The sequence below is a fragment of the Zootoca vivipara genome, chromosome 2, assembly GCF_963506605.1.
Source record: "Zootoca vivipara chromosome 2, rZooViv1.1, whole genome shotgun sequence".
NCBI classification, from domain to species: Eukaryota; Metazoa; Chordata; class Lepidosauria; order Squamata; family Lacertidae; genus Zootoca; species Zootoca vivipara.
Window position 1 is genome coordinate 4,363,068 of NC_083277.1, and position 26,193 is coordinate 4,389,260.

At 46.1% G+C, this 26,193-nt stretch overlaps 1 protein-coding gene across 1 annotated transcript; it reads right to left on the reverse strand.

Annotated features, from left to right (window-relative positions):
* Positions 1–343: 343 nt before the first annotated feature.
* On the reverse strand, positions 344–8,479 carry LOC118080176 (vomeronasal type-2 receptor 26-like). The gene is made up of 3 exons (XM_060272235.1): positions 7,739–8,479; positions 1,502–1,628; positions 344–1,254 (listed from the first exon to the last, which is right to left on the reverse strand). The coding sequence occupies exons 1-3, from the start codon at positions 8,477–8,479 to the stop codon at positions 344–346; spliced, it is 1,779 nt and encodes a 592-aa protein (XP_060128218.1).
* Positions 8,480–26,193: the final 17,714 nt, after the last annotated feature.

Sequence of the window (26,193 nt, forward strand, 5' to 3'; positions counted from 1 at the left end):
GACTGGACCTGATGGTCAGGGGCCCCTTTACCTTTACCTTACTGAGATGTTTATATAGCTTGTAAGAATTTTAATTTGTTTTAGTTTATTCTATTGTGGTTTTACCATTTGTTAAATAAAATGATAATTTTATTGCTTTATCCTTTTGGAAACTACGTTGAAGTTTTTTTCTACAATGAAGTGGAGTGTAAATTTTATGAAATTAAATACTATGAATAAATAAATAAATAAATAAATAAATAAATAAAGGGATTTACCATGTGTGAAGCTACATTAAAATGAGAAGTATTGCAGTTCCATTACTGCTTCACTGCAGTTCAATTATAAATTAATATTTTAAGAGTCAAGTGCTGTCTTTCGTTTTGGTTGTGAGATGCTCCTTTGTATTCAGATCAGGCCTGAATATGATAATGTAGCACTTGGGAAGGAAGATGCAGCCCAGGAGCCCAGCACTGGAGGCCAACATAGAGAAGATCTGCACGGCCACCATGTACTTCCCCTTGGTGCTCAGGTAGGTGGGCACAAAGGACACCCAAACACTGCAGAAGACCAGCATGCTGAAGGTGATCAGCTTGGCTTCATTGAAGGACCCAGGCAGCTTCCTGGCTAGGAAAGCCACCGTAAAGCAGATGGCAGCCAGGAAGCCCATGTAGCCAAGGACAGTGTAGAACATGGCCACAGACCCTTCACTGCATTGCAGGATGATCTCTCCAGCCTGAGAGTGCATGTCAGAGTCTGGGAATGGAGGAGAGCTACCCAGCCAGATGACACAGATGAGAATTTGGATACTGGAACAGGAAATGACAATGGAATTAGCCAGACTCTTTCCCAGCCATCTCCTCACCCTGTTTCCTGGCTTAGTGGCCAGGAAGGCCAGCACAACGGTAATAGTTTTTGCCAACAAAGAAGAGACAGCAACTGAGAAGATGATCCCAAAGGCCGTCTGCCTGAGAAGGCAGGTCACTTTCCTTGGCCGGCCTATAAACAGAAAGGAGGACAAAAAGGAAAGGAGGAGGGAGACAAGGAGGATGTAGGAAAGGTCCCTGTTGTTGGCTTTGACTATGGGAGTTTCAAGATATTTAATGAATATTCCTAAAACAAGGCCTGTGATTAAGGACAAAAACAGGGCAATGGAAACCAAGAGGATCCCCAATATGTCTTCATAGGCTAGGAAGGTGATAATCTTGAGGATGCATTGATCTTGGTCCTTGTTAGGGTGTTGATCTTCTGGACATTTGGTGCAGTGGTCTGCATCTGCAATGAGAAAGAGTGACTTCATTGTCCTATGATTTTTGTTCCATGTATCATACAGGTCTTTGTATTAGTCTCGATTCTTCAAGAATATATTGGGTGGCAGCTTCTACCAGAGGCCTAAAATGTCCTAAATCATGGTCTTGAGACTCCTGGCTTCACTCTGTCTACCCTTTTGGGGCAGCCTCTTCTAGTTGGTGGGACATGCCTTGTTCGGATAAGGGCTTCCTTTCCGTCTGGAATGCCTTACCTTCCTGAGTGGAGATGGACCCATTGGGACATTGAGCACAAGCATAGCAGCAAAACGGTTTTCCTTCTTGAATCACTTTGACGTACCCAGAAGAGCAGCTTTGGCTACACCTTGAATGTGGAAGTGTCTAACCATAAAATGAATGAATATCAAGTAAAAAGTGTTAGGGATGGGTGAATAAGCCACAGAACTGAGTAACAGGCAAAGAAAATACACAACCACTCCTCTTTTTAATAGAAAATTGCTCTAGCATCTCCCCCACAGAAGAAAGGTCCTTGTAGATTAGACCAGAGGTCCCTCTGGTCCAGCATTATTTTCTCAGAATGGGAAACCACATATCCTTGAAATGTTGTAAATGCATTCTCTAAAAAAGGCATCCCCAAACTGCGGCCCTCCTGATGTTTTGGCCTACAACTCCCATGATCCCTAGCTAACAGGACCAGTGGTTTGGGGAAGATGGGAATTGTAGTCCAAAACATCTGGAGGGCTGAAGTTTGGGGTGCCTGCTCTAAACTGATATCAGCATCTAGTCCTATCTGGGGCAAATGAAGCAGATGAGATGGATGCAAAGCTTCACTGCCACATGGAAGATGGAGCAAGCTTGTTTTCTCCTGCTCTGGAGGGTAGGACCTGAACCAATGCCTTCAAGTTACAAGGAAGGAGATTCCAAGGAAACATCAGAAAGAACTTTCTGGTCTCCCTCGGAAGGCTGTGGACTCTTTCCCTGGCAGTTTTAAAGCAGACGTTTGATGGCCATCTGTCATGGATGCTTTAGCTGAGATTCCTGCATTGCAGGGGGTTGGACTAGATGACCCTTGGGATCACTTCCAGCGCTACAATACTATGGTTCTATGAAATGCCTTAGGATGAGAAGAGCCTTAATATTTACTGCAGTAGGGTGAGGCCTCACCGGGGGTTTCTGCAAATAACACCCACCTAGAGTTCTGAAGGCCCTGAAGAACCGGGATTCTTAACCCTTGGTTTTCCTCACCTGAGTGAGCTGCCCAAGCCACACAATGGCATCCTCGTCAATGCTGAACCTTTTGTCTGGAGGTGCTTTCTGCTTTAGACTCCCAATTTTCACAGAAGCCACAGAAGTGTTGGGCCACACCACCCTGGCAAAAATATCAAAGTTGGCTGCCAACTCCCCATCCCCATCCATGGAGGCATTGTGAGATCCAAAGTTCCTCAGAAATGAGTGGAACTAGAACGAAACATGGATAAAAAGAACATTACTTCAGTGCTTCCCATTTGGGGATGGGGCAAAATGTGAAGTTATTTTATTGGAAACTAGCTGGCCCTGCATGCGTTGCTGTGCGTTAGTCTGTCAAATGGAGGGTAATAGCCCCCCTTCAGATCCCCCTGAGTCTCAGAGTCCCCCTGTTTTACAAGTTCTCATGGTGAAGGCGGGGTTTGTGGGTGTGGGCTAGACTCCATGGGGAGGGAGGAGGAGGTGGAGGAGGAGCTGTGGGAATAACGCCACTTGAGGGTGCTGTTTTAGTTTGTGGAAAAGCAGGTTTTTACCTGCGCAGGTATGAGATGTGAGGAATCCAAGGTTGTTAAAACACTCGGGTAGTGGCATGGACCGTTGTGTCCAAATTCCAGGAAAATCGGTCAAGCGGATTTAGAGAAAAGTGGAGCCCACAGTTTCACCTTTTTTACGTTTATATTTGTTGTTTAGTCGTTTAGTCGTGTCCGACTCTTCGTGCCCCATGGACCAGAGCACGCCAGGCACTCCTGTCTTGCACTGCCTCCCGCAGTTTGGTCAAACTCATGTTCGTAGCTTCGAGAACACTGTCCAACCATCTTGTCCTCTGTCGTCCCCTTCTCCTAGTGCCCTCCATCTTTCCCAACATCAGGGTCTTTTCCAAGGATTCTTCTCTTCTCATGAGGTGGCCAAAGTATTGGAGCCTCAGCTTCACGATCTGTCCTTCCAGGGAGCACTCAGGGCTGATTTCCTTCAGAATGGATAGGTTTGATCTTCTAGCAGTCCATGGGACTCTCAAGAGTCTCCTCCAGCACCATAATTCAAAAGCATCAATTCTTCGGCGATCAGCCTTCTTTATGGTCCAGCTCTCACTTTCATACATCACTACTGGGAAAACCATAGCTTTAACTATACGGACCTTTGTCGGCAAAGTGATGTCTCTGCTTTTTAAGATGCTGTCTAGGTTTGTCATTGCTTTTCTCCCAAGAAGCAAGCGTCTTTTAATTTCGTGACTGCTGTCACCATCTGCAGTGATCAAGGAGCCCAAGAAAGTAAAATCTCTCACTGCCTCCATTTCTTCCCCTTCTATTTGCCAGGAGGTGATGGGACCAGTGGCCATGATCTTGGTTTTTTTGATGTTGAGCTTCAGACCATATTTTGCGCTCTCCTCTTTCACCCTCATTAAAAGGTTATTTAATTCCTCCTCGCTTTCTGCCATCAAGGTTGTGTCATCTGCATATCTGAGGTTGTTGATATTTCTTCCGGCAATCTTAATTCCGGCTTGGGATTCATCTAGTCCAGCCTTTCGCATGATGAATTCTGCATATAAGTTAAATAAGCAGGGAGACAATATACAACCTTGTCGTACTCCTTTCCCAATTTTGAACCACTCAGTTGTTCCATATCCAGTTCTAACTGTAGCTTCTTGTCCCACATAGAGATTTCTCAGGAGACAGATGAGGTGATCAGGCACTCCCATTTCTTTAAGAACTTGCCATAGTTTGCTGTGGTCGACACAGTCAAAGGCTTTTGCATAGTCAATGAAGCAGAAGTAGACGTTTTTCTGGAACTCTCTAGCTTTCTCCATAATCCAGCGCATGTTTGCTATTTGGTCTCTGGTTCCTCTGCCCTTTCGAAATCCAGCTTGCACTTCTGGGAGTTCTCGATCCACATACTGCCTAAGCCTGCCTTGTAGAATTTTAAGCATAACCTTGCTAGCGTGTGAAATGAGCGCAATTGTGCGGTAGTTGGAGCATTCTTTGGCACTGCCCTTCTTTGGAATTGGGATGTAGACTGATCTTCTCCAATCCTCTGGCCATTGCTGAGTTTTCCAAACTTGCTGGCATATTGGGTGTAGCACCTTAACAGCATCATCTTTTAAAATTTTAAATAGTTCAGCTGGAATATCATCACTTCCACTGGCCTTGTTATTAGCAGTGCTTTCTAAGGCCCATTTGACTTCACTCTCCAAGATGTCTGGCTCAAGGTCAGCAACCACACTACCTGGGGTGTACGAGACCTCCATATCTTTCTGGTATAATTCCTCTGTGTATTCTTGCCACCTCTTCTTGATGTCTTCTGCTTCTGTTAGGTCCTTACCACTTTTGTCCTTGATTATGGTAATCTTTGTATGAAATGTTCCTTTCATATCTCCAATTTTCTTGAACAGATCTCTGGTTTTCCCCATTCTATTGTTTTCCTCTATTTCTTTGCATTGCTCATTTAAGAAGACCCTCTTGTCTCTCCTTGCTGTTTTTTGGAAATCTGCATTCAGTTTCCTGTATCTTTTCCTATCTCCCTTGCATTTTGCTTGCCTCCTCTCCTCCGCTATTTGTAAGGCCTCGTTGGATAGCCATTTTGCTTTCTTGCATTTCCTTTTCCTTGGGATGGTTTTCGTTGCTGCCTCCTGTATAATGTTACGAGCCTCCATCCATAGTTCTTCAGGCACTCTGTCCACCAAATCTAAATCCTTAAACCTGTTCCTCACTTCCACTGTGTATTCATAAGGGATTTGATTCAGATTGTATCTTACTGGCCCAGTGGTTTTTCCTACTTTCTTCAGTTTAAGCTGGAATTTTGCTATAAGAAGCTGATGATCTGAGTTACAGTCAGCTCCAGGTCTTGTTTTTGCTGACTGTATAGAGCTTCTCCATCTTTGGCTGCAGAGAATATAATCAATCTGATTTCGATGCTGCCCATTTGGTGATATCCATGTGTAGAGTCGTCTCTTGTGTTGTTGGAAGAGAGTGTTTGTGATGACCAGCTTGTTCTCTTGACAGAACTCTATTAGCCTTTGCCCTGCTTCATTTTGAACTCCAAGGCCAAACTTGCCAGTTGTTCCTTTTATCTCTTGATTCCCTACTTTAGCATTCCAATCCCCTGTAATGAGAAGAACATCCTTCTTTGGTGTCATTTCTAGAAGGTGTTGTAGGTCTTCATAGAATTGGTCAATTTCACTTTCTTCAGCACCGGTAGTTGGTGCATAAACTTGGATTACCGTGATGTTAAAAGGTCTGCCTTGGATTCGTATCGAGATCATTCTGTCATTTTTGAGATTGCATCCCATTACAGATTTTGCCACTCTTTTTTGACTATGAGGGCCACTCCATTTCTGCTACAGGATTCTTGCCCACAGTAGTAGATATGATAGTCACCCGAACTGAATTCGCCCATTCCCTTCCATTTTAGTTCACTGATGCCCAGGATGTCAATATTTATTCTTGTCATCTCATTTTTTACCACATCCAGCTTACCTCCACTCATGGTTCTTACATTCCAGGTTCCTATGCAATATTTTTCTTTACAGCATCGGACTTTCCTTTCGCTTCCAGGCATATCCGCAACTGAGCGTCCTTTCGGCTTTGGCCCAGCCGCTTCATCAGCTCTGAATCTACTTGTACTTGTCCTCCGCTCTTCCTCAGTAGCATGTTGGACGCCTTCCGACCTGAGGGGCTCATCTTCCAGCGTCATAACTTTTATATGCCTGTTGTCTTTGTCCATGGAGTTTTCTTGGCAGGGATACTGGAGTGGCTTGCCAGTTCCTTCTCCAGGTGGATCACGTTTAGTCAAAACTCTCCACTATGACCTGTCCATCTTGGGTGGCCCTGCATGGCATAGCTCATAGCTTCTCTGAGTTATTCAAGCCCCTTCGCCACGACAAGGCATTGATCCATGAAGGGGTTACGTTTATATATATATAGATAATGTTTTGTTGCTCTGATTGTAACCAAATCTTGCACAACGGTTCCCGAGATCAAGCTTTTAGCACCGCATTCCAACCGCCCCTGGTTATTGCTGGTGTTGTCAGAGAAACAGAACTCTTCTGACTCTGGGGAGGCAGCCATGGAGGCTTTTCAGCACTGGATCACCAGATATACCAATACTGCCTCGAAAGCTCCCTCCACTCTTCCTGCTGCTTGAATGGACAGCCCCTTCCCTTCCGCTCTTCCTGTTCTCCTTATAAGATATGTCTGTGATGATCCCCTGTTCCCATTCATAATTTTCTGCCACAAGATGACGGCACATTCACACGCTGCGGCTTTGAGCTCCTGAGAAGGGTGTGTGCTATTTGGAACTATATGTGTATGGATGTGTTTGCACAATGTGGTGCGAGGAGCAGACTACACCAACTCACGCAGAGAGCTGGTAAACATCGAGCTTGCAACTGACTTTAGGAGTTAGTGTGTTGTGTGACAAGCACACAGAGTGCACTGGGATTGACTGTTTGTGGTGGTGGTGGGGAGGATCAGTTAATTTCATTGTACACAAGTTGTACATTGACAATAAAGGTATTATTATGACATATACAAACACTAAATTTGGCAGCCTCAGAAGTTCCTCCACCATGGGGTAGAAAAATAAGAAAAGGTTGTTGCTTTTTCTATGGTAATGTCATCCGCAACCCGCAAAAAACAAACAAATCCTGATTGGTGATGTCACAGGTTTTTGCGGCTACTTTTGAGTAACGACGTTCCACGCCTACTTGTCTTAAGGTGTTTATTATGGTGCATTCTATTTACAGTGCAAAGTCTATGGAAAATATGTCTGCTTAGTCTGAATCAGAACCTCGCAATGGCTTCTTTCTCTTTCACGCCCAACATAACAGCTTGGGAACGCCAAAGCGCCTCCCCCTTGTACTACGGGGTGCTGTTCGGCTCACTTCAGGCATTGGGGGGGGGGCAGAGGGCCGTCCTCCTGACTGCTTTCCCTTCATTTCCTGCCCCTCTGCCTCCCTCTCCACTCGGAGTGGAGGCTCTTTGACGCTGCTGTAGCCTTTTCCCTCACTATCTGCTTCCTACCTCCTGTAATCTGATCCGCTGCTGGACTTACTGCTCTGAGAGGAACTCGATCTGATGAGTGGAGGCTGTTCCCTATAAGCCTTCCCCCTTACAGGTGAGAAACCCTTCCAAAATGCATAAATATTGAAGAAGTGAAGGGTGGTTGTGGGATCTCCACAAAGACTGTTCTAAATAATGATAGAGCACTTTTGCACATTTCATTAGTACTATCTGTGATGGCAAAGGGAATACCTGCCATGGCTGTAGCCTCTGTAGCCTCTGCCCATCTCCTCCACCCATCATTGCCACCTGCTTGGATCTGGATGAGTAAGCAGCATTTAAGGCATGTGCCACAACATACACACTGCTGTAGATGTTGTAGTTGATTGGAGAAAGACTCTGCTTGAGGACATCCAGGGGCAATTCCCCTTTTTGTTCACATCTCCGACGTTCTTTTGCAGAAAACAAGTGCTTTGAATTGAAACAATCAAATGTTGTCAGCAAATGATGAACTATGTGACTGAAGTCAAAATTGTCAGGTTTTAGGGCAATCTCTGTCTGAATTAAGAAGGAAAAAAACCAGTGGCGGTGCTGGAAATGTAACTCCCAGTGAGACAATGTTGAGGTGATATCCCACAAAGCTGTTGTGATCCAGACCTTCCCCTCAGTGGACACTTGCCACAATGTGAGTATTTGATTTATAAAGAATATTCCAATGAAGATCGAACGAGTCTCTGCATAGTGAACAAATACGTTGACTTGTCCCCAAGGGAGAAATGAATCAACCTGAAATTTCACTTCATTCTGAGTCATTTCTGGGATTCTGAATGAGATGGCAACACAAATCCCATTTGAGGTGAGCATAGGGGTCAAGGACCTCAGGAACCTTTCTCCATTGTCATTGTCTGGAGCAAAGAGACAGATCCACGTCCATCTGAAATGCAGGAGCAACTTGACAATCCCTGTGTAATGGTGATCATCTTTGGGTAGCATTCGGTAGAAAAAAGGGAGCTGAGTTTTGTCATTGATGTCATGGGAGACAAACCCATAACTGACCTGGATGGGAATGGAAAAGAAAAGTGTCTTGCTTGGCTTCCTTTGAATCCCCTTGTATGCATCTCTCATCTGCATATCACAGAATTTCCATATCAAGTATATATATATTAATAATAATGATAATAATGATAATAATAACAATAACAAAATATATTATTTATACCCCGCCTATCTGGCTGAGTCTCCCCAGCCACTCTGGGCAGCTCCCAATTGAATATTAAAACAATACAGCATTAAATATTAAAAGCTTCCCTAAACAGGGCTGCCTTCAGATGTCTTTTAAAATTAGGATAACTGTTTATTTCCTTGACATTTGATGGAAGGGCATTCCACAGGTTGGGTGCCACTACCAAAAAGGCCCTCTGTCTGGTTCCCTGTAACCTCGCAACGAGGGAACCGCCAGAAGGCCCTCGGCACTGGATCTCAGTGTCTGGGCTGAACGATGGGGGTGGAGACGCTCCTTCAGGTATACAGGACCAAGGCCATTTAGGGCTTTAAAGGTCAACACCAACACTTTGAATTGTGCTCGGAAACGTACTGGGAGCCAGTGTAGATCTCTCAGGACCGGTGTTATGTGGTTCCGGTGGCCACTCCCAGTCACCAGTCTAGCTGCCGCATTCTGGATTAGTTGCAGTTTCCGGGTCACCTTCAAAGGTAGCCCCACGTAGAACACATTGCAGTAATTTATTAATAGTCAAATTGTGCCAGGAACAATCCTAACCAGGTCTGCTAAGAAGCAAGTCTTATAGAATTTCTTGGGAATTAGCTCCAGGTAAGTTGGATTCAGTTGCAGCCTTGGGCTACACTAGGTGACCAAACCCTAGTCATACTAACATTATGTCAATAGACTCTCTGTTGCATTCAATCTGTGTGGATTGGAGTGAAATTCCGCACCCTCTAATCTAGAAGAATTTAGAAAGAAGGAAGGCTGTTGAAAGGACAAATAAAGCTCAAGACTGACAGTACAGTAGCTTTGTCCCTCAGACAGAGAAAAAGGCCATTCAAAGCAAAGTGAAATTAAAGTGCATCCTATTTCACACCTGTGGGATTTTGTAGATCCCCAACATGTTTAAAATATGGACAGCGATTTCAGAATCAGCACCTTCTAGGACAGCCAGCAGTTCATTCTTCCTCCCACACCTGAAGTTTGGAATACTTGCTTGGCCGGTATAGAGCAGCTCTATCATGACGTCATATGTGATTCTTGTATTGTAATAGTTCTCAAAGATATTGTAGCCGAGGGTGATGTTGGGTAAGAGCCTGGGATTCTGGTTGATCTCGTGGATGGCGAGCAGGAAGGCCAGATTGTGGAATAAAAATATGTCTAGTCTCCTGCAAGGTATCATATATGTTGCACCATCACCCTCAATTTAACAACACATGTAACGTTCCACATTCTGCAACATGAAGGGCATTTCCAAGCAATACAAATTTAGTTTTAGAGTGATACGCTCAGTGATAAACAGGCTTTTAATAGCCAACCCACCTTCAAATGTTGGGACAATCCTGAAAGTGAAATATCTTGGTGTAAACATGACGTCAAAGAATTTGAATCTGTTTAAAGATAATTATGTTAAATTGTGGAATGAAGTTAAGAATTATTTAGAAATTTGGACAAATTTGAAATTGTCTTTTTTGGGCTGTATAGCAACAGTTAAGATGAATGTATTGCCAAAGATGCTATTTTTGTTTCAGTCTCTGCCAATAATTGACAAGTTGGAATGTTTTAAGGATTGGCAAAAGGTATTATCGAAGTTTATATGGCAGGGGAAAAAACCCTAGGATTAAATATAAGATACTTACTGATGATAAACAAAGAGGAGGCTTTTCCCTGCCGGATCTAAAGATTTACTATGAAGCAGCTGCCTTTTGCTGGATGAAAGATTGGTTTATGTTAGAAAATTCTGATGTATTAGACTTAAAAGGCTACGACAATGCGTTTGGTTGGCATGCATATTTATGGTATGATAAAGTAAAGGCCCACAAAGGTTTTAAAAGTCATATAATCAGAAAATCATTGTATAATGTATGGATTAGGTATAAAGACGTGTTAGAAAGAAAAACACCTAAATGGATTTCACCCTTGGAGGCCAAGGCTCTTAAAAAGCTTAACATGGAAGCCAGTTGGCCAAAGTATAGAGATTTGTTGATAGAAGAGGGAGACCAATTTAAGTTAAAAACATACGATGAATTAAAACATAAACTTGATGATTGGCTCCAGTACCATCAGATCAATGAAGTATTTAAAATGGATAGAAAATTTGGTTTTCAATCGGAGAAGTCAAAGTTGGAAACAGAATTGTTGGAACCTAAGACGAAATTACTTTCCAGAATGTATAAATTATTGCTTGAGTGGCATACGAAAGATGAACAAACAAAGAATGTTATTATTTTGTGGGCAAAGGATGTTGGACATAATATTATGATAGAGGAATGGGAAAAACTTTGGCAACATAATATTAAATTTACTGTGTGTAGTTTGCTAAGAGAAAACATAATGAAAATGATGTCTAGATGGTACCTTACACCAGTAAAATTAGCTAAGATTTATCACAACCATGATAATAAATGTTGGAGATGTAAGAAAGAAGAGGGTTCCTTTTACCACATGTGGTGGACGTGTCCATTGGTAAGTGACTTCTGGGATAAGATTTATAACGAACTTAAGAAGGTGTTGAAAAACACATTTGTTAAGAAACCAGAAGCATTTCTAGTGGGCATTGTCGGTAAAGAGATTCCTAAGAAAAATGTTTCCTTTTTTATGTATGCCACGACGACGGCAAGAATTTTATTAGCTAAGAACTGGAAATCCCATGTATTACCAACAGTTGATGACTGGCAGAGGAAGATGATGGAGTTTATGGAACTGGCTGAGATGACCGGAAGAATCCGCAACCGGGGAGAAGAAACGACAGAAGAAGAATGGAAAGATTTTAAGTTATATTAAAAAAAATATGCAAAAGTTATATATTAAGATCAGAATTAGGCTTAAAAGAAACTGTGGAATGTACAAATATGTTAAGTATAAAGGAGTAACATAAGATTAGAAAATGTGATTAAAATGTTTTGGAAATTGCTAAAAAATTAATTTGGTAAAGAACCGCAGTTGACGGGAACCCGAGGGGCTCCCCATATATAATGTGAAGCAAAAAGGAACAAGTAATTTGAATTTTTGTGTTTATTTTTCTTTTTATTGTTGTTATTGTAGTGTCTTTTTATAGTTTTTATTATGTCATTTTTTGTTGTGATTATTTTAAGAAAAAATTCTAATAAAAATTACTATAAAACAAAAACAAATGTTGGGACAATCCTCAACACAAAGGCAAGGCAGATGTGTCTATCCAGTAATGTTGTGGTATATTCAGAAGTGGCAGTGTTTGTTGTGTACAACCTTCTAAGATTATGCAAAAAACAATTAGTAATAATAATGCTAATGATAATAAAAAAAATGCTGACTTTTAAACTGCAGTAGTTAATGCAAGCTCAGTGACAGAACACATGCCCTCTCTATACAGAGGGTTCCAAGTCTTGTTGACAGGAATTCCACTTAAAAAGAATCAAGGAGGAGACATAAAGTACCTCTGCCATGGAAGACCCTGGTGAGTGGCTGCCAGTCAGAGTAGACTGTAGCAGGATACCTCCCCTTTCTTTATTTAGCAGCTGCAACCCAAGGCAGATATTCATCTGTGTTTGTGTGTATTGGAGGTGGTAAACAGAAGGGAACTTACTTCCCTGTTTGATTTGGTTATAAACAAGAATGAGTTCACTTATTGTTCTTAAAAGCACACTAGGAAAAAATAATCCTGATACATATTTGTTTATTCCAGAGAACTTATCTGCCACTTTAAAAAGGTAAAGGACCCCTGACAGTTAAATCCAGTCGCAGACGACTCTGGGGTTGCGGCGCTCATCTCGCTTTACTGGCCGAGGTAGCCGACGTTTATCTGCAGACAGTTTTTCCGGGTCATGTGGCCAGCATGACTAAGCCGCTTCTGGCGACACCAGAGCAGCGCACGGAAACACCATTTATCTTCCCGCCGGAGTGGTACCTATTTATCTACTTTGACATGCTTTCGAACAGCTAGGTGGGCAGGAGCTGGGATCTGCCACTTACCTTTCCTTTAAATCTCCAAGCTGTGCACACGGTATACAGTGCAACAAGAAAATCCACTAAAACAAAAATGCAACTTAAAACCAATAAAGCGGCAATGCAAGAGGAAATAAGGTAGAGTTCCAGGGGATTTGGTGACATGCATCACGGTCTAATCTTATGGGTCAGTTAAAGGCTTTAATGTGTTCTCATATTGTGCTATTGAAAATAAGCTTTTTAAAATAACATACTCATGGAACAATGGGAACAGCTAGGGATAATAGATATGAAGTTTTCTGCGTGTTACACCCTTAGAGAACATAACATGAAAATGGTCTATAGGTGGCATCTTCCCCCTCAACGACTTGCCAAAATGTATGAGGGGAGAAATCCAATGTGTTGGAGGTGCAAAAAAGAGATGGGATCCTACTCCCTTATGTGGTGGACCTGTGGAATGAGGAAGGTATATTGGAATGATATTTATGATGAATTTAAAAAACTGTTCAAAACAACATTTAATAAAAAGCCTGAAATCTTTAAGAACACTATTCATGTATGGTTTGAATGCAGCTAGAGTTGTGGTAGCAAGAAAATGGAAAGGTGAGACACTCCGAACAATCACAGAATGGCAGATTTTGATGATAGAATACCTACAACTAGCGAAATTGACGGGTTGGGTGCGAGGATTGGAAAAACAGAAAGTTTCAAGAGAGTGGGTTATCTATAAAGAATATTTAAATCTCTATAGCATCAACAACCCCATATTGTCAGAACTGGAATGATATTTGTAAAGGAAAAATAAACAAAGTATATAAAAGAGGGAAAAGAAGAAGATATAGTAATAAAAAAACCCTGTGAAATAATAAGGGTAGAAGTAACTAGGTATAATGAAATGGGTTGGAAGTATCATATGTTTAAATTTAGATGAAACAATTTGAAAATGACTTAGTTTTTTTGTTTAATTTTTATTTATTCTTATGTGTATGAGTTGAAATGTATGTTTTTTTCCTTTTAAACACATATTCTTGTACATCCGTGTACTTTTAAATAAATTTCAATAAAGAATATTTAAAATAACAATAATAACAATAATAACAATAATAACAACAACAACAATAATAAAATAGCTGGAGGGTACATATTGCTCCATTCCAGAATCACATTGCAAAACAGAATTAGCAGGGACCCTTGCAAGAAAGCATTGCAAAACAGAATTAGCAGGGACCCTTGCAAGAAAGTACCCACCATATCTTTTAAAGAAGTTTGATCACTGCAGATGGTGACAGCAGTCATGAAATTAAAAGACGCCTGCTTCTTGGGAGAAAAGCAATGACAAACCTAGACAGCATCTTAAAAAGCAGAGACATCACCTGGCTGACAAAGGTCCGTATAGTTAAAGCTATGGTTTCCCCAGTAGTGATGTATGGAAGTGAGAGCTGGACCATAAAGAAGGCTGGTCACGAAGAGTCGGACACGACTAAACGACTAAACAACAAAACAACAATGAGTTAGATTTATGATTTACTACCATTAAACTCATCCCCACATAATTTACTTACGGAGATATTTTGATAAAAGGAACCTGGGAGAAAGAGTCTGCCTGGGATTCGCCATTTAGTGTGGGTATAATCCCACCGATGAGATGGTCTCCTGCTCTATAATAGTTCCAGGAAAAATACTGATCTCCCACTAAATTCAAGGGACATTTCCCCTTCAGCTGTCCATAGACATTGTAGAGCAGCAGTAGTATTATCATGGGCATGCCTGAGACTGTCACTCACTTCCCTCTTGCCTGTTTGCTGCAAAGAACTGCAGAAAACTGAACAAAGCTACAGTCTGTGACTTTGCTAATACAGATGGGAATCCCACCAGGACTTCTCATTCAAAGAGGGTAGTATCACACTGGCAGCATCCCTGCTACTTTGAAACCCCCAACCCAAGATCTCAGTGGAGTGCAACATATTTATACCCCGACCTTTTTCAGGCTTGATGCAAGGAATTGCGTCATGTTACTCCCAGTTCTGGCAATTTCTGCTCATGGTCTCAGATGTGATATTCAGGGAAGTCCCTTGAGTTTTGACACAATTAGAGAACGAAATCACCATGATTTACACAATGATAAGGGGAAGAATTGCCTTTGCCATGGATCACAAACTCTCTGTGTGGCTCCATACACAAGTGCTTGAGTGGATCAAAACCTGTTTGCAAAAACTCACCAATGGTCCAAAAAAAGGAGGTTAGGATTTGAAAAATTGGGCTGCATTATAGTGGAGAAAAATCTACCATCCACAAAGAAAGATTTTGGGAAAACAGGATATGCCGGCGCTTTATCATTTGCTTAAATGGGAAGGAACTATTCGTCTCATGGTCAAGATGCCCAATCACCAGGGGCACTGACTCTATGGGGCAAAGCTGACTTTGGCTCCCACAATATGTGTTGACAGGGGGCAGGGCCCCACAATGTTGAGGGGGTGGAGGAAGCTGAGTGTGGCTTGGCTTCAGTGGCCAGTTCCTCTGGAGTATGACAAGAGGAGCCGCCAGGCATTAAAGCTGCTGGGCTCCCTGCTCGGCCTCTTCCTGACTAAACGACATCGCACATGTGTGACATCACACCTGTGTGAGGCGTGATGGTCCCCCTCAATCTTGGATACAAGGTTTCCCATACCCATTAGCCAATCACGCATTCCCACTACCCTTCTGAGAAGTACCCCTCCCCACCATCTCACTATACATAAGGGTCTGGCGACTTCTGTTTCAGAGTATCTGAAGAAGTGTGCATGCACACGAAAGCTTATACCCAGAACAATTGGTCTCTAAGGTACTATTGGGGACGCGGGTGGCACTGTGGGTTAAACCGCAGAGCCTAGGGCTTGCGATCAGAAGGTCGGCGGTTCAAATCCCCGTGATGGGGTGAGCTCCCATTGCTCGGTCCCTGCTCCTGCCAACCTAGCAGTTCAAAAGCACATCAAAGTGCAAGTAGATAAATAGGTATCACCGCAGCGGAAAGGTAAACGGTGTTTCCGTGAGCTGTCCGTGAGCTGTTCTTCACCGATTGCTTTGTAATTTTGACACAACGTTGCATTCGAATATGCGCATGTTTTTATATAACTATATTATATAGATGTCACACCTGTCAAAGGTAAAAACATGATTTTCTCCAAAAAACAGCGCCCTCTGGTGGACATAAAAGGAACAAACGCTATACTAAATATACACCCTATGCCACCACGGTATCCCTTCTGCTTCTTGCCCGCATTGGGCAGGGCCGACGCCGACACTGCCAGAGTTGCGCTTCACCGGGCAGGGCCAGGAGCGGAGGGTAGCCGCAGGGGGCGGCCTGATGGCCAGGAACACTGCCAGCTGTGGTTTTCCTCTGCCTCCGCTGGGACAACCAAACTAGGTGTCTCCAGGACAACGTCCGCCACGACCTGAAGCAGCTCAGGCAGGGAATCCCTGGGGCAGCGGGGAGGTCGGTACACCAAAAAGGAATCCTGTACTGCCCTTATTGCCCAACTTCCAGAACATGCACTCAGAGAACTGGGTCTTCCCAGTAGGACGCCTGATGCAAGCTAGTGACTTCCTAAAAATCACTGCAACCCCCCCTCCCCCATATGACCCGAGTTGCTGTGCATAAGAGAAACCTGGTGGACAAGCAGCTTATAGGATCGTCAACTGTTATCACAAGGTCATCCGCGAATGATTTAAATTAATATGCTTTATTTCCTACTTTTATTCTTCTGATGGTTTCTTCTACTCTTATATTTCTCACCAGAACCTCTAATACCAAGATAAACAATAATGGTGACAAGGGGCATCCTTGTCTTGCCTCTTTCAAAATTTTGCACTTCTCAGTCTTCTGAACCTTTCCCCGAAATTCATCTCTTCTAAAACCTTATGCATAAAGGACCAAGAAATATTATCAAATGCCTTTTCAGGGTCTATAACCATCAAGGCTGCTTGTTTTTCATTTCTTACCTCCACGCACTCTATAACATCAATTATGTTCCTTATATTATCTTTCATTTGACGACCTGGAAGAAATCCTGCTTGGTCATGATGTATTATATCTAACAATATTCCTTTCATTCTATTGGCTAATACGTTTGCTAATAATTTATAATCATTTTTTTAATAATGAAAGTAGCCTATAGTTTTTGATTAATGACAGATCGGTCTCTTGCTTTGGGAATCTTGGCTTTTCCGTTGTATATCCCACCCTCCAATTCTTTTTTCATATGTTTTTTCTTTCTTGCTACGACCTTGCTATGGACTTTTTAGGCCCCTGACTTCAGGACAATAAAGTTGTGACCTCTTTGAACCCAAAATCTATATGCTAGTGTCTTATCAGGTGACTCAATGCATAAGGAGTGATTTGGTCATGGGGCCTTGGCATGCAAATGTAAGGTTCGAAACTTAGGCAGGATGAACCAGCTGCACAACTTTAAGGTGGGGGACATGTGGCTTGCCAGTAATACAGGATCTAGGAGTCTTAGTGGACCACAAGCTTAACATGAGTCAACAGTATGATGCAGCAGTGGAGAAGCTAACATTATTCTAGGTTGCATCATCAGAGGTATAGCGCCCAAAACAAGGGAAACAATAGTATTATTCTATTCTGCCTTGGAACACTGTGTCTAGTTCTGGGTGCCACAATTTAAGAAGGATATTGAGAAGCTGGAACATGAGCAGTGGAGGGCAACCAAGATGATCAAGGGTCTGGAAGCCTTATGATAAATGGTTGAGAGAGTTGGCTATGTTTAGCCTGGAGAAGAAGACAGTGAGAGGAGATATGATAGGCATATCTAAAGGGCTGTCCCATGGAAGATGGAGCGAGCTTGCTTTCACCTGCCCTGGAGACTAGGACCTGAAGCAATGTGGGAATTGCACTAGATGACCCTCAGGATCCCTTCAAATTCTATGAGTCTATGTGTTTGTTTGGGGGGGGTGGAGTTTGGCGTAAACGTTGCTGAGAGACAACTAAGAGGCATGCTAGATCATACCTCAAACTTTGGAGCCACATCTGTGACTTTTTGCAAATATGTTTTTTTTCTCCAGCTCTGCATCTGTTGTCCCTATTTTCAAAAAGGGGAAAAGAGAGGACCCAAACAATTACCGCCCAGTCAGCCTGACATCAATACCAGGAAAGATTCTAGAGCAGATCATTAAGCAAACAGTCTGTGAGCACCTAGAAAGAAACTCTGTGATCACTAAAAGTTAGCATGGGTTTCTGAAAAATAAGTAATGTCAGACTAATCTGATCTCATTTTTTGACAGAATTACAAGCCTGGTAGATGAAGGGAACGCTGTGGATGTAGCCTATCTTGATTTCAGCAAGGCCTTTGACAAGGTGCCCCATGATATTCTTGTAAAGAAGCTGGTAAAATGTGGGCTAGACAATGCTACCATTCAGTGGATTTGTAACTGGCTCACTGACTGAACCCAAAGGGTGCTCATCAATGGCTCCTCTTCATCCTGGAGAGTAGTGACTAGTGGGGTGCCACAGGGTTCTGTCTTGGGCCCAGTCTTATTCAACATCTTTATCGATGACTTGGATGATGGGCTTAAGGGCTTCCTGAGCAAGTTTGCAGACGACACCAAATTGGGAGGGGTGGCTAAAACCCCAGAGGACAGGATCACACTTCAAAATGACCTTAACAGATTAGACAACTGGGCCAAAGCAAACAAGATGAATTTTAACAAGGAGAAATGTAAGGTACTACACTTGGGCAAAAAAAATGAAATACAGGATGGGTGACACCTGACTTGAGAGCAGTACATGTGAAAAGGATCTAGGAGTCTTGGTAGACCACAAACTTGACATGAGTCAGCAGTGTGATGCAGCAGCTAAAAAAGCCAATGCAATTCTGGGCTGCATCAATAGGAGTATAGCATCTAGATCAAGGGAAGTAATAGTACCACTGTATTCTGCTCTGCTCAGACCTCACCTGGAGTACTGTGTCCAGTTCTGGGCACCACAGTTCAAGAAGGTTACAGACAAGCTGGAACGTGTCCAGAAGAGGGCAACCAAAATGGTCAAGGGCCTGGAAATGATGCCTTATGAGGAACGGCTTAAGGAGCTGGGTATGTTTAGCCTGGAGAAGAGAAGGTTAAGGGGTGATATGATAGCCGTGTTCAAATATATGAAAGGATGTCATATAGAGGAGGGAGAAAGGTTGTTTTCTGCTGCTGCAGAGAAGCGGACACGGAGCAATGGATTCAAACTACAAGAAAGAAGATTCCACCTCAACATTAGGAAGAACTTCCTGACAGTAAGAGCTGTTCGGCAGTGGAATTTGCTACCAAGGAGTGTGGTGGAGTCTTCTTCTTTGGAGGTCTTTAAGCAGAGGCTTGACAGGCATATGTCAAGAATGCTTTGATGGTGTTTCCTGCTTGTCAGGGGGTTGGACTGGATGGCCCTTGTGGTCTCTTCCAACTCTATGATTCTATGATTCTCTGATCTGCCTCTCAAGTCACCAAGAGACTCCAGAATATTGCAGAGATGAAACTTCTTTGCTTTATAATTATCCAAATCATAGTGATTTGTTCTTGCCAAAGGTGTTTCTGTAACTTTCCAAAGCATCAGAAAGAATAGAAGCAAGTGGTTATTTGCTGCGCTGTGGTTTTTTTGGAAAGTGTCAGATTGACTCAATATTTCCCAAAGGGGAAGTGGGATGTATTCCTGTCTGGGGTTTAGTGGCTCTGAAGCCATAGCTGAAAAAGCAGGCGTATTGGTGAAACCACACCAGCTTTGATCTTGCAAGAGTTTTTCGCTTCTTCTGCTTAACTGTCTCTGGAGGTGAAAGCAACCACAGAGGTAGAATGATAGTCCTGCTGCTGTTGCTGCTGCTGCTGCTAATCCCCCATGAAGTATGCGGGAAACTGAAGGCAACATGCTCCTTGAATCTGATCAAGGGGGGAAATGAAGCATTCAATTTCTACCGGCCTGGTGACTTCTTCATTAATGGGATTATATCTCCAAGAAATATTTATAAACAGTGGCCATACAACTTTTCCCAGACCCCCTCACCGAAGCTTCTAGTGTAAGTAATTCTAAGTGAGAGCTGGACCATAAAGGCTGATCGCTGAAGAATTGATGCTCTTGAATTGTGGTGCTGGAGGAGACTCTTGAGAGTCCCATGGACTGCAAGAAGATCAAACCTATCCATTCTGGAGGAAATCAGCCCTGAGTGCTCACTGGAAGGACAGATCCTGAAGCTGAGGCTCCAATACTTTGGCCACCTCATGAGAAGAGAAGACTCCCTAGAAAAGACCCTGATGTTGGGAAATATTGAGGGCACAAGGAGAAGGGGACGACAGAGGATGAGATGGTTGGACAGTGTTCTCAAAGCTACCAACATGAGTTTGACCAAACTGCGGGAGGCAGTGGAAGACAGGAGTGCCTGGCGTGCTCTGGTCCATGGGGTCACGAAGAGTCAGACATGACTAAATGATTAAACAACAACAAAGGTGCTACTGGAAGGATTTTTTTAAAAAAACTTTTTTTGTAGAGGACAACTTTGACAGCATAGAATTCCACTTACTCTTCATGTGGGTCCAGAAGGAGCATCGCAAAGTGGGGAATCTTTAGCTATAGCATAATACGGTACTAGATCCAGGAACCTTTCTTCTACCCTCTGCCAACCTGGCACCCTCAAGATATTTCAGACCAAAATTCCCATCAGCTCCTGCCAGCACATTTTTAAAATCATTTCAGGTAAATAAATATATCTTCCCTATTTTGATTGGCAATCACACGGTTTTTCCTTCCTTTCCTCACAAGGTCAGTTGTGGCTTTACACATCAGCTTCATAATAATAAAGCCCAGTTCCCTTTTGTCTACCGGATTGTGAGGGACAGGGGATATCGCGAAGTCCCTCCCCTCCTGAGTTCAAGCCCATCACCGACCACAGGGGAAAGCAGAGGGAGCTCTGATTCCAGTGGGGAAGCAGGAAGTCGGGTCCGAGGCTCAGGCAAGGTAGCGGAGCCAGGGTCCCAGGTGGGACAGGAAGGGGCAAGTAAGGGGGGGAGACCCATCCCTCCAACGCCGGAATTACGCAGAAAGAGGAGGGGCAAGAGGATGGGGCTTCCAAGGCTTTTGTGTTGGGGAAAGACGCGCCAAAAGTCATTCGGAGGTTCTGATACCGACTGACCACATCACTCCGTGTAAATAGCAATGACTTCAGCACTGTAAATACGCAGCACCAATAAAAGAATAAAATGCAGAGCTGCGTAGCGTCGTTACTCTGAAGTAGCCTACTCCGGCCACTGTGACAGCAACCTCCGAATCCTTTTTTTTGGGCTACTTTGGAGTTGCCGGGATGAGCGTGTCAGAGGCGGAGAGATGGCGGCAGATCGCGGAGCAAGCCCAGGAAGAGCTGCAGCAGCTGACGCTGCAGGCACAGGGAGAATTAAAGGCAGCTAAAGAAGAGACTAAGAAGGTCCAGGAGGACCGGCTACAACTTGCGGAACAGGTGAGAGCGCTTCAGGAAAGAGAGCAGCAATTAAGGGCGGTGGCGGTAGACCTCCAAAGCAAGCTGGATGCAGAGAAAGACAAGGCGGGAGGGGCCCCCCAAGTCCAAGTGCTGCCAGGAAGGAGAGCCGGGACCCTAGTAAGCAAGTTCAATGGAGACCCGAGGGAATATCATGGCTTTGAGACTGAGATCGTGTATGCTCTTGAGCTGCACCATAATGAGTTCCCCGATGATGAGCACAGGGTAGCGTTTATTGTGGAACACCTTACCGGGGCAGCCAGGGAGTGGCTAAGACCGTTAATCGCAACCAAGAATCCTTGCATGAAAAATGTCCAACAATTTCTAGAAGGTTTGAGAACGATGTATTCGTCCGATAGTCATATGGACCAGACTAAGGAGGAACTTCATAATTTACGCCAAGGAAATATGACAGTTCGCGCATATTGGGCGAAATTCACCATGCTGGTGCACAGACTGGGGTGGGTACTTGAGTCGCCTCCTATGCAAGCGGCGTTCTACTTGGGTTTGCACGAGGAGGTGAAGGATGAGCTCTCGAGAGGTCCAAAGCCCAGTACTATGGATCAGCTGAGCAAAGAGGCTCTGGCGGTGGGGGTGAGACAGGAGTCCCGGTGGAGCGACAAGCAAGCAACGCGCGCAAAGCGGGCTTGGTTCCCACGGTCGCAGGAGAAGCCACTCCCCCAACAACCCTTTCAAGCCACGCCTGGGGCCAGCCAGGACCAGGAGCCCATGCAGATTGATAGCGCGCGCGCGCGCGGGCTTTTCAAACCCCAGCGGCGCCAAGACGCAAGGAGGGAAGAGGCGGGAATTGCTTTCTCTGCAACTCCCCCCAGCATCTCGTCAGAGACTGCCCACATCGCAGGGAGTGGCAAGGAAAGGCGGGAACGGTGGTGCCCTCCCCCACTAACGCAGCACCACAGCAGGGAAACGGTAAAGCCTGGCTGCAGGAGACAAGGGGCAGCAGCCAGGCACAGTCAGCAGACAACAGCCCCAGCCCGCCCACCCGCACAGAGAGGAGCAGAGCCAGCCCACCCCTCCCAGAGCAGGAGTGGTTCTAGAAGTCACGCTAACGCTCCCAAATGGCTATCCCCTGACAGTCCTAGCCTTAATTGACAGTGGTGCCTCAGCCAACTTCTTCTCGAGAAACTTTGCAGAAGAGCACCAGATCCAGCTTCTGCAGCTGGATTTTCCTCTGCACGTGGCAACCATTGACGGCAGAGAGTTGCTGGGAGGGGCCATCACACATCAAACCCCCCCCCATGAGAATGACGGTGGGAAGGCACTCAGAGACACTGGCGTTCAACGTCACCACCATCTCAGACCCCCCCATCGTCTTGGGCATGAGCTGGCTGGCGCGCCACGACCCCTCCATCAGTTGGCACCAGAGATGCATCACGTTTGGGTCGGACTTTTGTCTGGAACATTGCATGCAGCACCAACCAGGGGAGGGGCCTCCGATAGCCACGGTGGCCACCATGCATGTCAAAGGGGGTGAGGCGATACCCAAGCCGTACTGGGACCTGCAGGAGGTCTTCAGCGAAGCGGAGTCCGACCACCTACCCCCGCACAGGCCTTTTGACTGCCAGATCAACCTGGTGCCAGGGGCGACGATACCCCCAGCCAAGCTGTACGCCATGTCAGACCAGGAACTGGAGGATCTGCGCGCTTTCATCGACAAGAACCTCAAGCGGGGGTTCATCAGGGAAAGCAAGGCAGCAGGGGGCAGCCCGGTCTTCTGGGTGGACAAGAAAGACACGCAACAGCGCCGTCTTGTGGTGGATTTTAGACGGCTGAATTCAGTGACAGAGCCAGTGGCTTTCCCCATGCCCAGAGTGGACGATCTCCTGACAGCGGCACGCAGGGGCAAGATTTTCACCAAGCTGGACCTACGGGGGGCGTACAACTTGATCAGGATCCGGGAAGGCGATGAATGGAAAACCACGATGTTCACGCCTCTGGGCTCTTTTGAATATCTGGTGATGCCCTTCGGGTTGCAAGGGGGCTCAGCATGCTTCCAGGCCTTCATGCACCACGTCCTGGGGTCCCTCCTCTTCAGGAAATGCTTGGTCTTCCTGGATGACATCCTTATCTATTCCAATGACCCAGTGCAGCATGTGAAAGATGTCAGGGAGGTGTTGCAGCGCCTGAAGGAGAACCACCTGTATGTGAAGCTGGAGAAGTGCAAGTTTCACACCAAAGAGGTGGACTTCCTGGGCTACAAGCTGTCAGACAAGGGGCTGGCGATGGACAAGGACAAGGTGCAGGCCATCCTGGACTGGCACAGTCCCAGGACGCGCAAAGATGCCCAACGCCTACTAGGCTTCGCCAACTTCTACAGGAAGTTCATCAAGAATTTCTCTCGCGTTACGGCTCCCATCACTGACTGCCTGAGAGGCAAGCAGAAGTTCAGGTGGACACCAGAGGCGCAAGCAGCGTTCGAAAGCCTCAAGAGGGTGTTCGCCTCAGACCAGAACCTGTTCCACGTGGTTCAGGACGCGCCCCTACGCGTGGAGACAGATGCTTCTGAAAAAGCTGTGGGCGCCATTTTGTTGCAACTGGACGCCAACAGAGAGTGGAGACCCTGTGCCTTCTTCTCCAGGAAGTTGACCCAGCCAGAGCGAAACTACACTGTGTTTGATAAGGAACTTCTTGCGATCCACGCGGCGTTCAAGCATTGGAGACACTTCCTGGTGGGCGCCAAGCACCCCATCCAGATGTGCACGGACCACAAGAACCTGGAGTTCTGGAGAACTGCCAGGGTGCTCAACCAGAGGCAGATACGGTGGGCAGAGTTCTTCTCGAACTTCAACTTCTCCATCCACTACATCCCGGGAGAGCAGAATGTCAGGGCGGATGCCCTCTCCCGCAAGCCAGAGTACATGGAGGAGGAGGCGCCACCAGCACCCAGGCACATTTTCCCCCCGTCAGCATGGTCCTGCGGAGCAGCAGTGGTGAGCGAGGCAGAACTCACAGCGCTGACGGCAGCGGATGAATTTGCCAACCGCATCTTCAGAGAACTGAGAGGGGGGAGGGAGCAGGCAAAAGACTTTGCAGAACGCAGGGGGCTGCTTTTCTACAAGGGTGCACTCTACCTGCCCACCACCCAGCTTAGACGTACAGTCCTCAAGCAGATGCACGACAACCCAACGGCGGGTCATTTTGGAAGGGACAAAACCGCTCACCTAGTCATGAGACACTTCTGGTGGCCAGGGGTGCGGGAAGATGTTCGAGACTATGTACGGGGCTGTGACACATGCCAGCGGGCAAAGGTGGTCAGAGCAGCGCCACCAGGATTGCTGGAGCCCTTAGCCACACCACACAGGCCGTGGGAAGTGGTGTCCATGGACTTCATCACAGATCTGCCTTCTTCCAGGGGCAAGACCGCAGTGTTGGTGGTGGTGGACCTCATGTCCAAAATGTGCCACTTTATACCGTGTGCCAGGGCGGTCTCAGCAGAAGAGACAGCCAAACTGTTTGTTGACCACGTATTCCGACTGCATGGATTACCTTTAAGGGTTATTTCGGATCGTGGCCGCCAATTTGTTTCCAGGTTCTGGCGGCGGCTCATGAACCTCCTGCAGGTGGAGGTCAGCTTGTCGACGGCTAGACACCCGCAGACCAACGGACAGGCGGAGAGGGTCAACGCCATTCTGCAGCAGTACCTGAGATGCTACGTCAGCCAGCGGCAAACAGACTGGGTGGATCGCCTGCCACTGGCAGAATTTGCCTACAACAATGCGGTGCACGTCTCCACAGGGGTGTCGCCCTTTAAGGCCAATTACGGGCGCGACCTCAGATCTTTCCCAGAGAGGGAGGGGGAGGAGGAGGAGGAGGGCCCACAGGCTGAGGATTGGGCAGAGGAACTGGAGACGGTGCACCAGCAGCTCAGAGAACACTTGGAGAGGGCCAAGGAAGCGTACAAAAAGGGGGCAGAGCGCCACAGGCGACAAGGGGAGGTCATCAGGGTGGGGGACAAGGTCTGGTTGTCCTCGGAGGGCCTTCCCACCAGAGGGAGGTGCAAAAAGCTGGCACCCAGACGGCTGGGCCCCTTCACGGTCACGTAACAGGTCAACCCGGTGGCATACAGGCTGGCACTGCCAGAGGAAATGAGGGTGCATCCAGTGTTTCATAGATCGCTGCTGTCGCCGTACAGGGAAAGCAGCAGGCTCCGAGACAGCGAACAAACCCCCGAGGGAGGGGGGGAGAGGGGAGGCAGGGAGCAACTAAATGAAGCCACGGCCATCCTTGATTCACGGAGAGGGGTGGGGGGCCTGGAGTACCTCATGGCATGGGAGGACGCTCCACCATCCCAGAATGAATGGGTCCCAGCCACTCAGATACAGGAGGAATTCTTGGTGGAAGAATTTCACGCCCTCTTTCCCCACAGACCCAAGCCCTGGCACATGGAAAGGGAGGGGGAGGAGGAGGAGGCACGGGAGAGCAGCTCACCATGGCGCTGGGAAGCGGAGTTTGAGGAATCGGGAGACGAGGTATGGGTGTCACCGAGATCCACCCAGTCAGAGGCAGAAGCAGATTGGCAGCACATTTTTACCCCCACCAGCTCGAACGCCACGGACTTTTTGGGATTCCAGTCCTCCCAGGCGGAAGGGGGGGCCTCGCAGGACTGGGCGGAGGTGTTCACACCAACGGGCTCAGAAAGCACTGAGTTCTTAGGCTTCCAGTCGTCACCGACACCTGGGGGGGACCTGGGGAGGGGAGAAGGGGAGCTTGGGAGGGGGGTGGATGTGAGGGACAGGGGATATCGCGAAGTCCCTCCCCTCCTGAGTTCAAGCCCATCACCGACCACAGGGGAAAGCAGAGGGAGCTCTGATTCCAGTGGGGAAGCAGGAAGTCGGGTCCGAGGCTCAGGCAAAGTAGCGGAGCCAGGGTCCCAGGTGGGACAGGAAGGGGCAAGTAAGGGGGGGAGACCCATCCCTCCAACGCCGGAATTACGCAGAAAGAGGAGGGGCAAGAGGATGGGGCTTCCAAGGCTTTTGTGTTGGGGAAAGACGCGCCAAAAGTCATTCGGAGGTTCTGATACCGACTGACCACATCACTCCGTGTAAATAGCA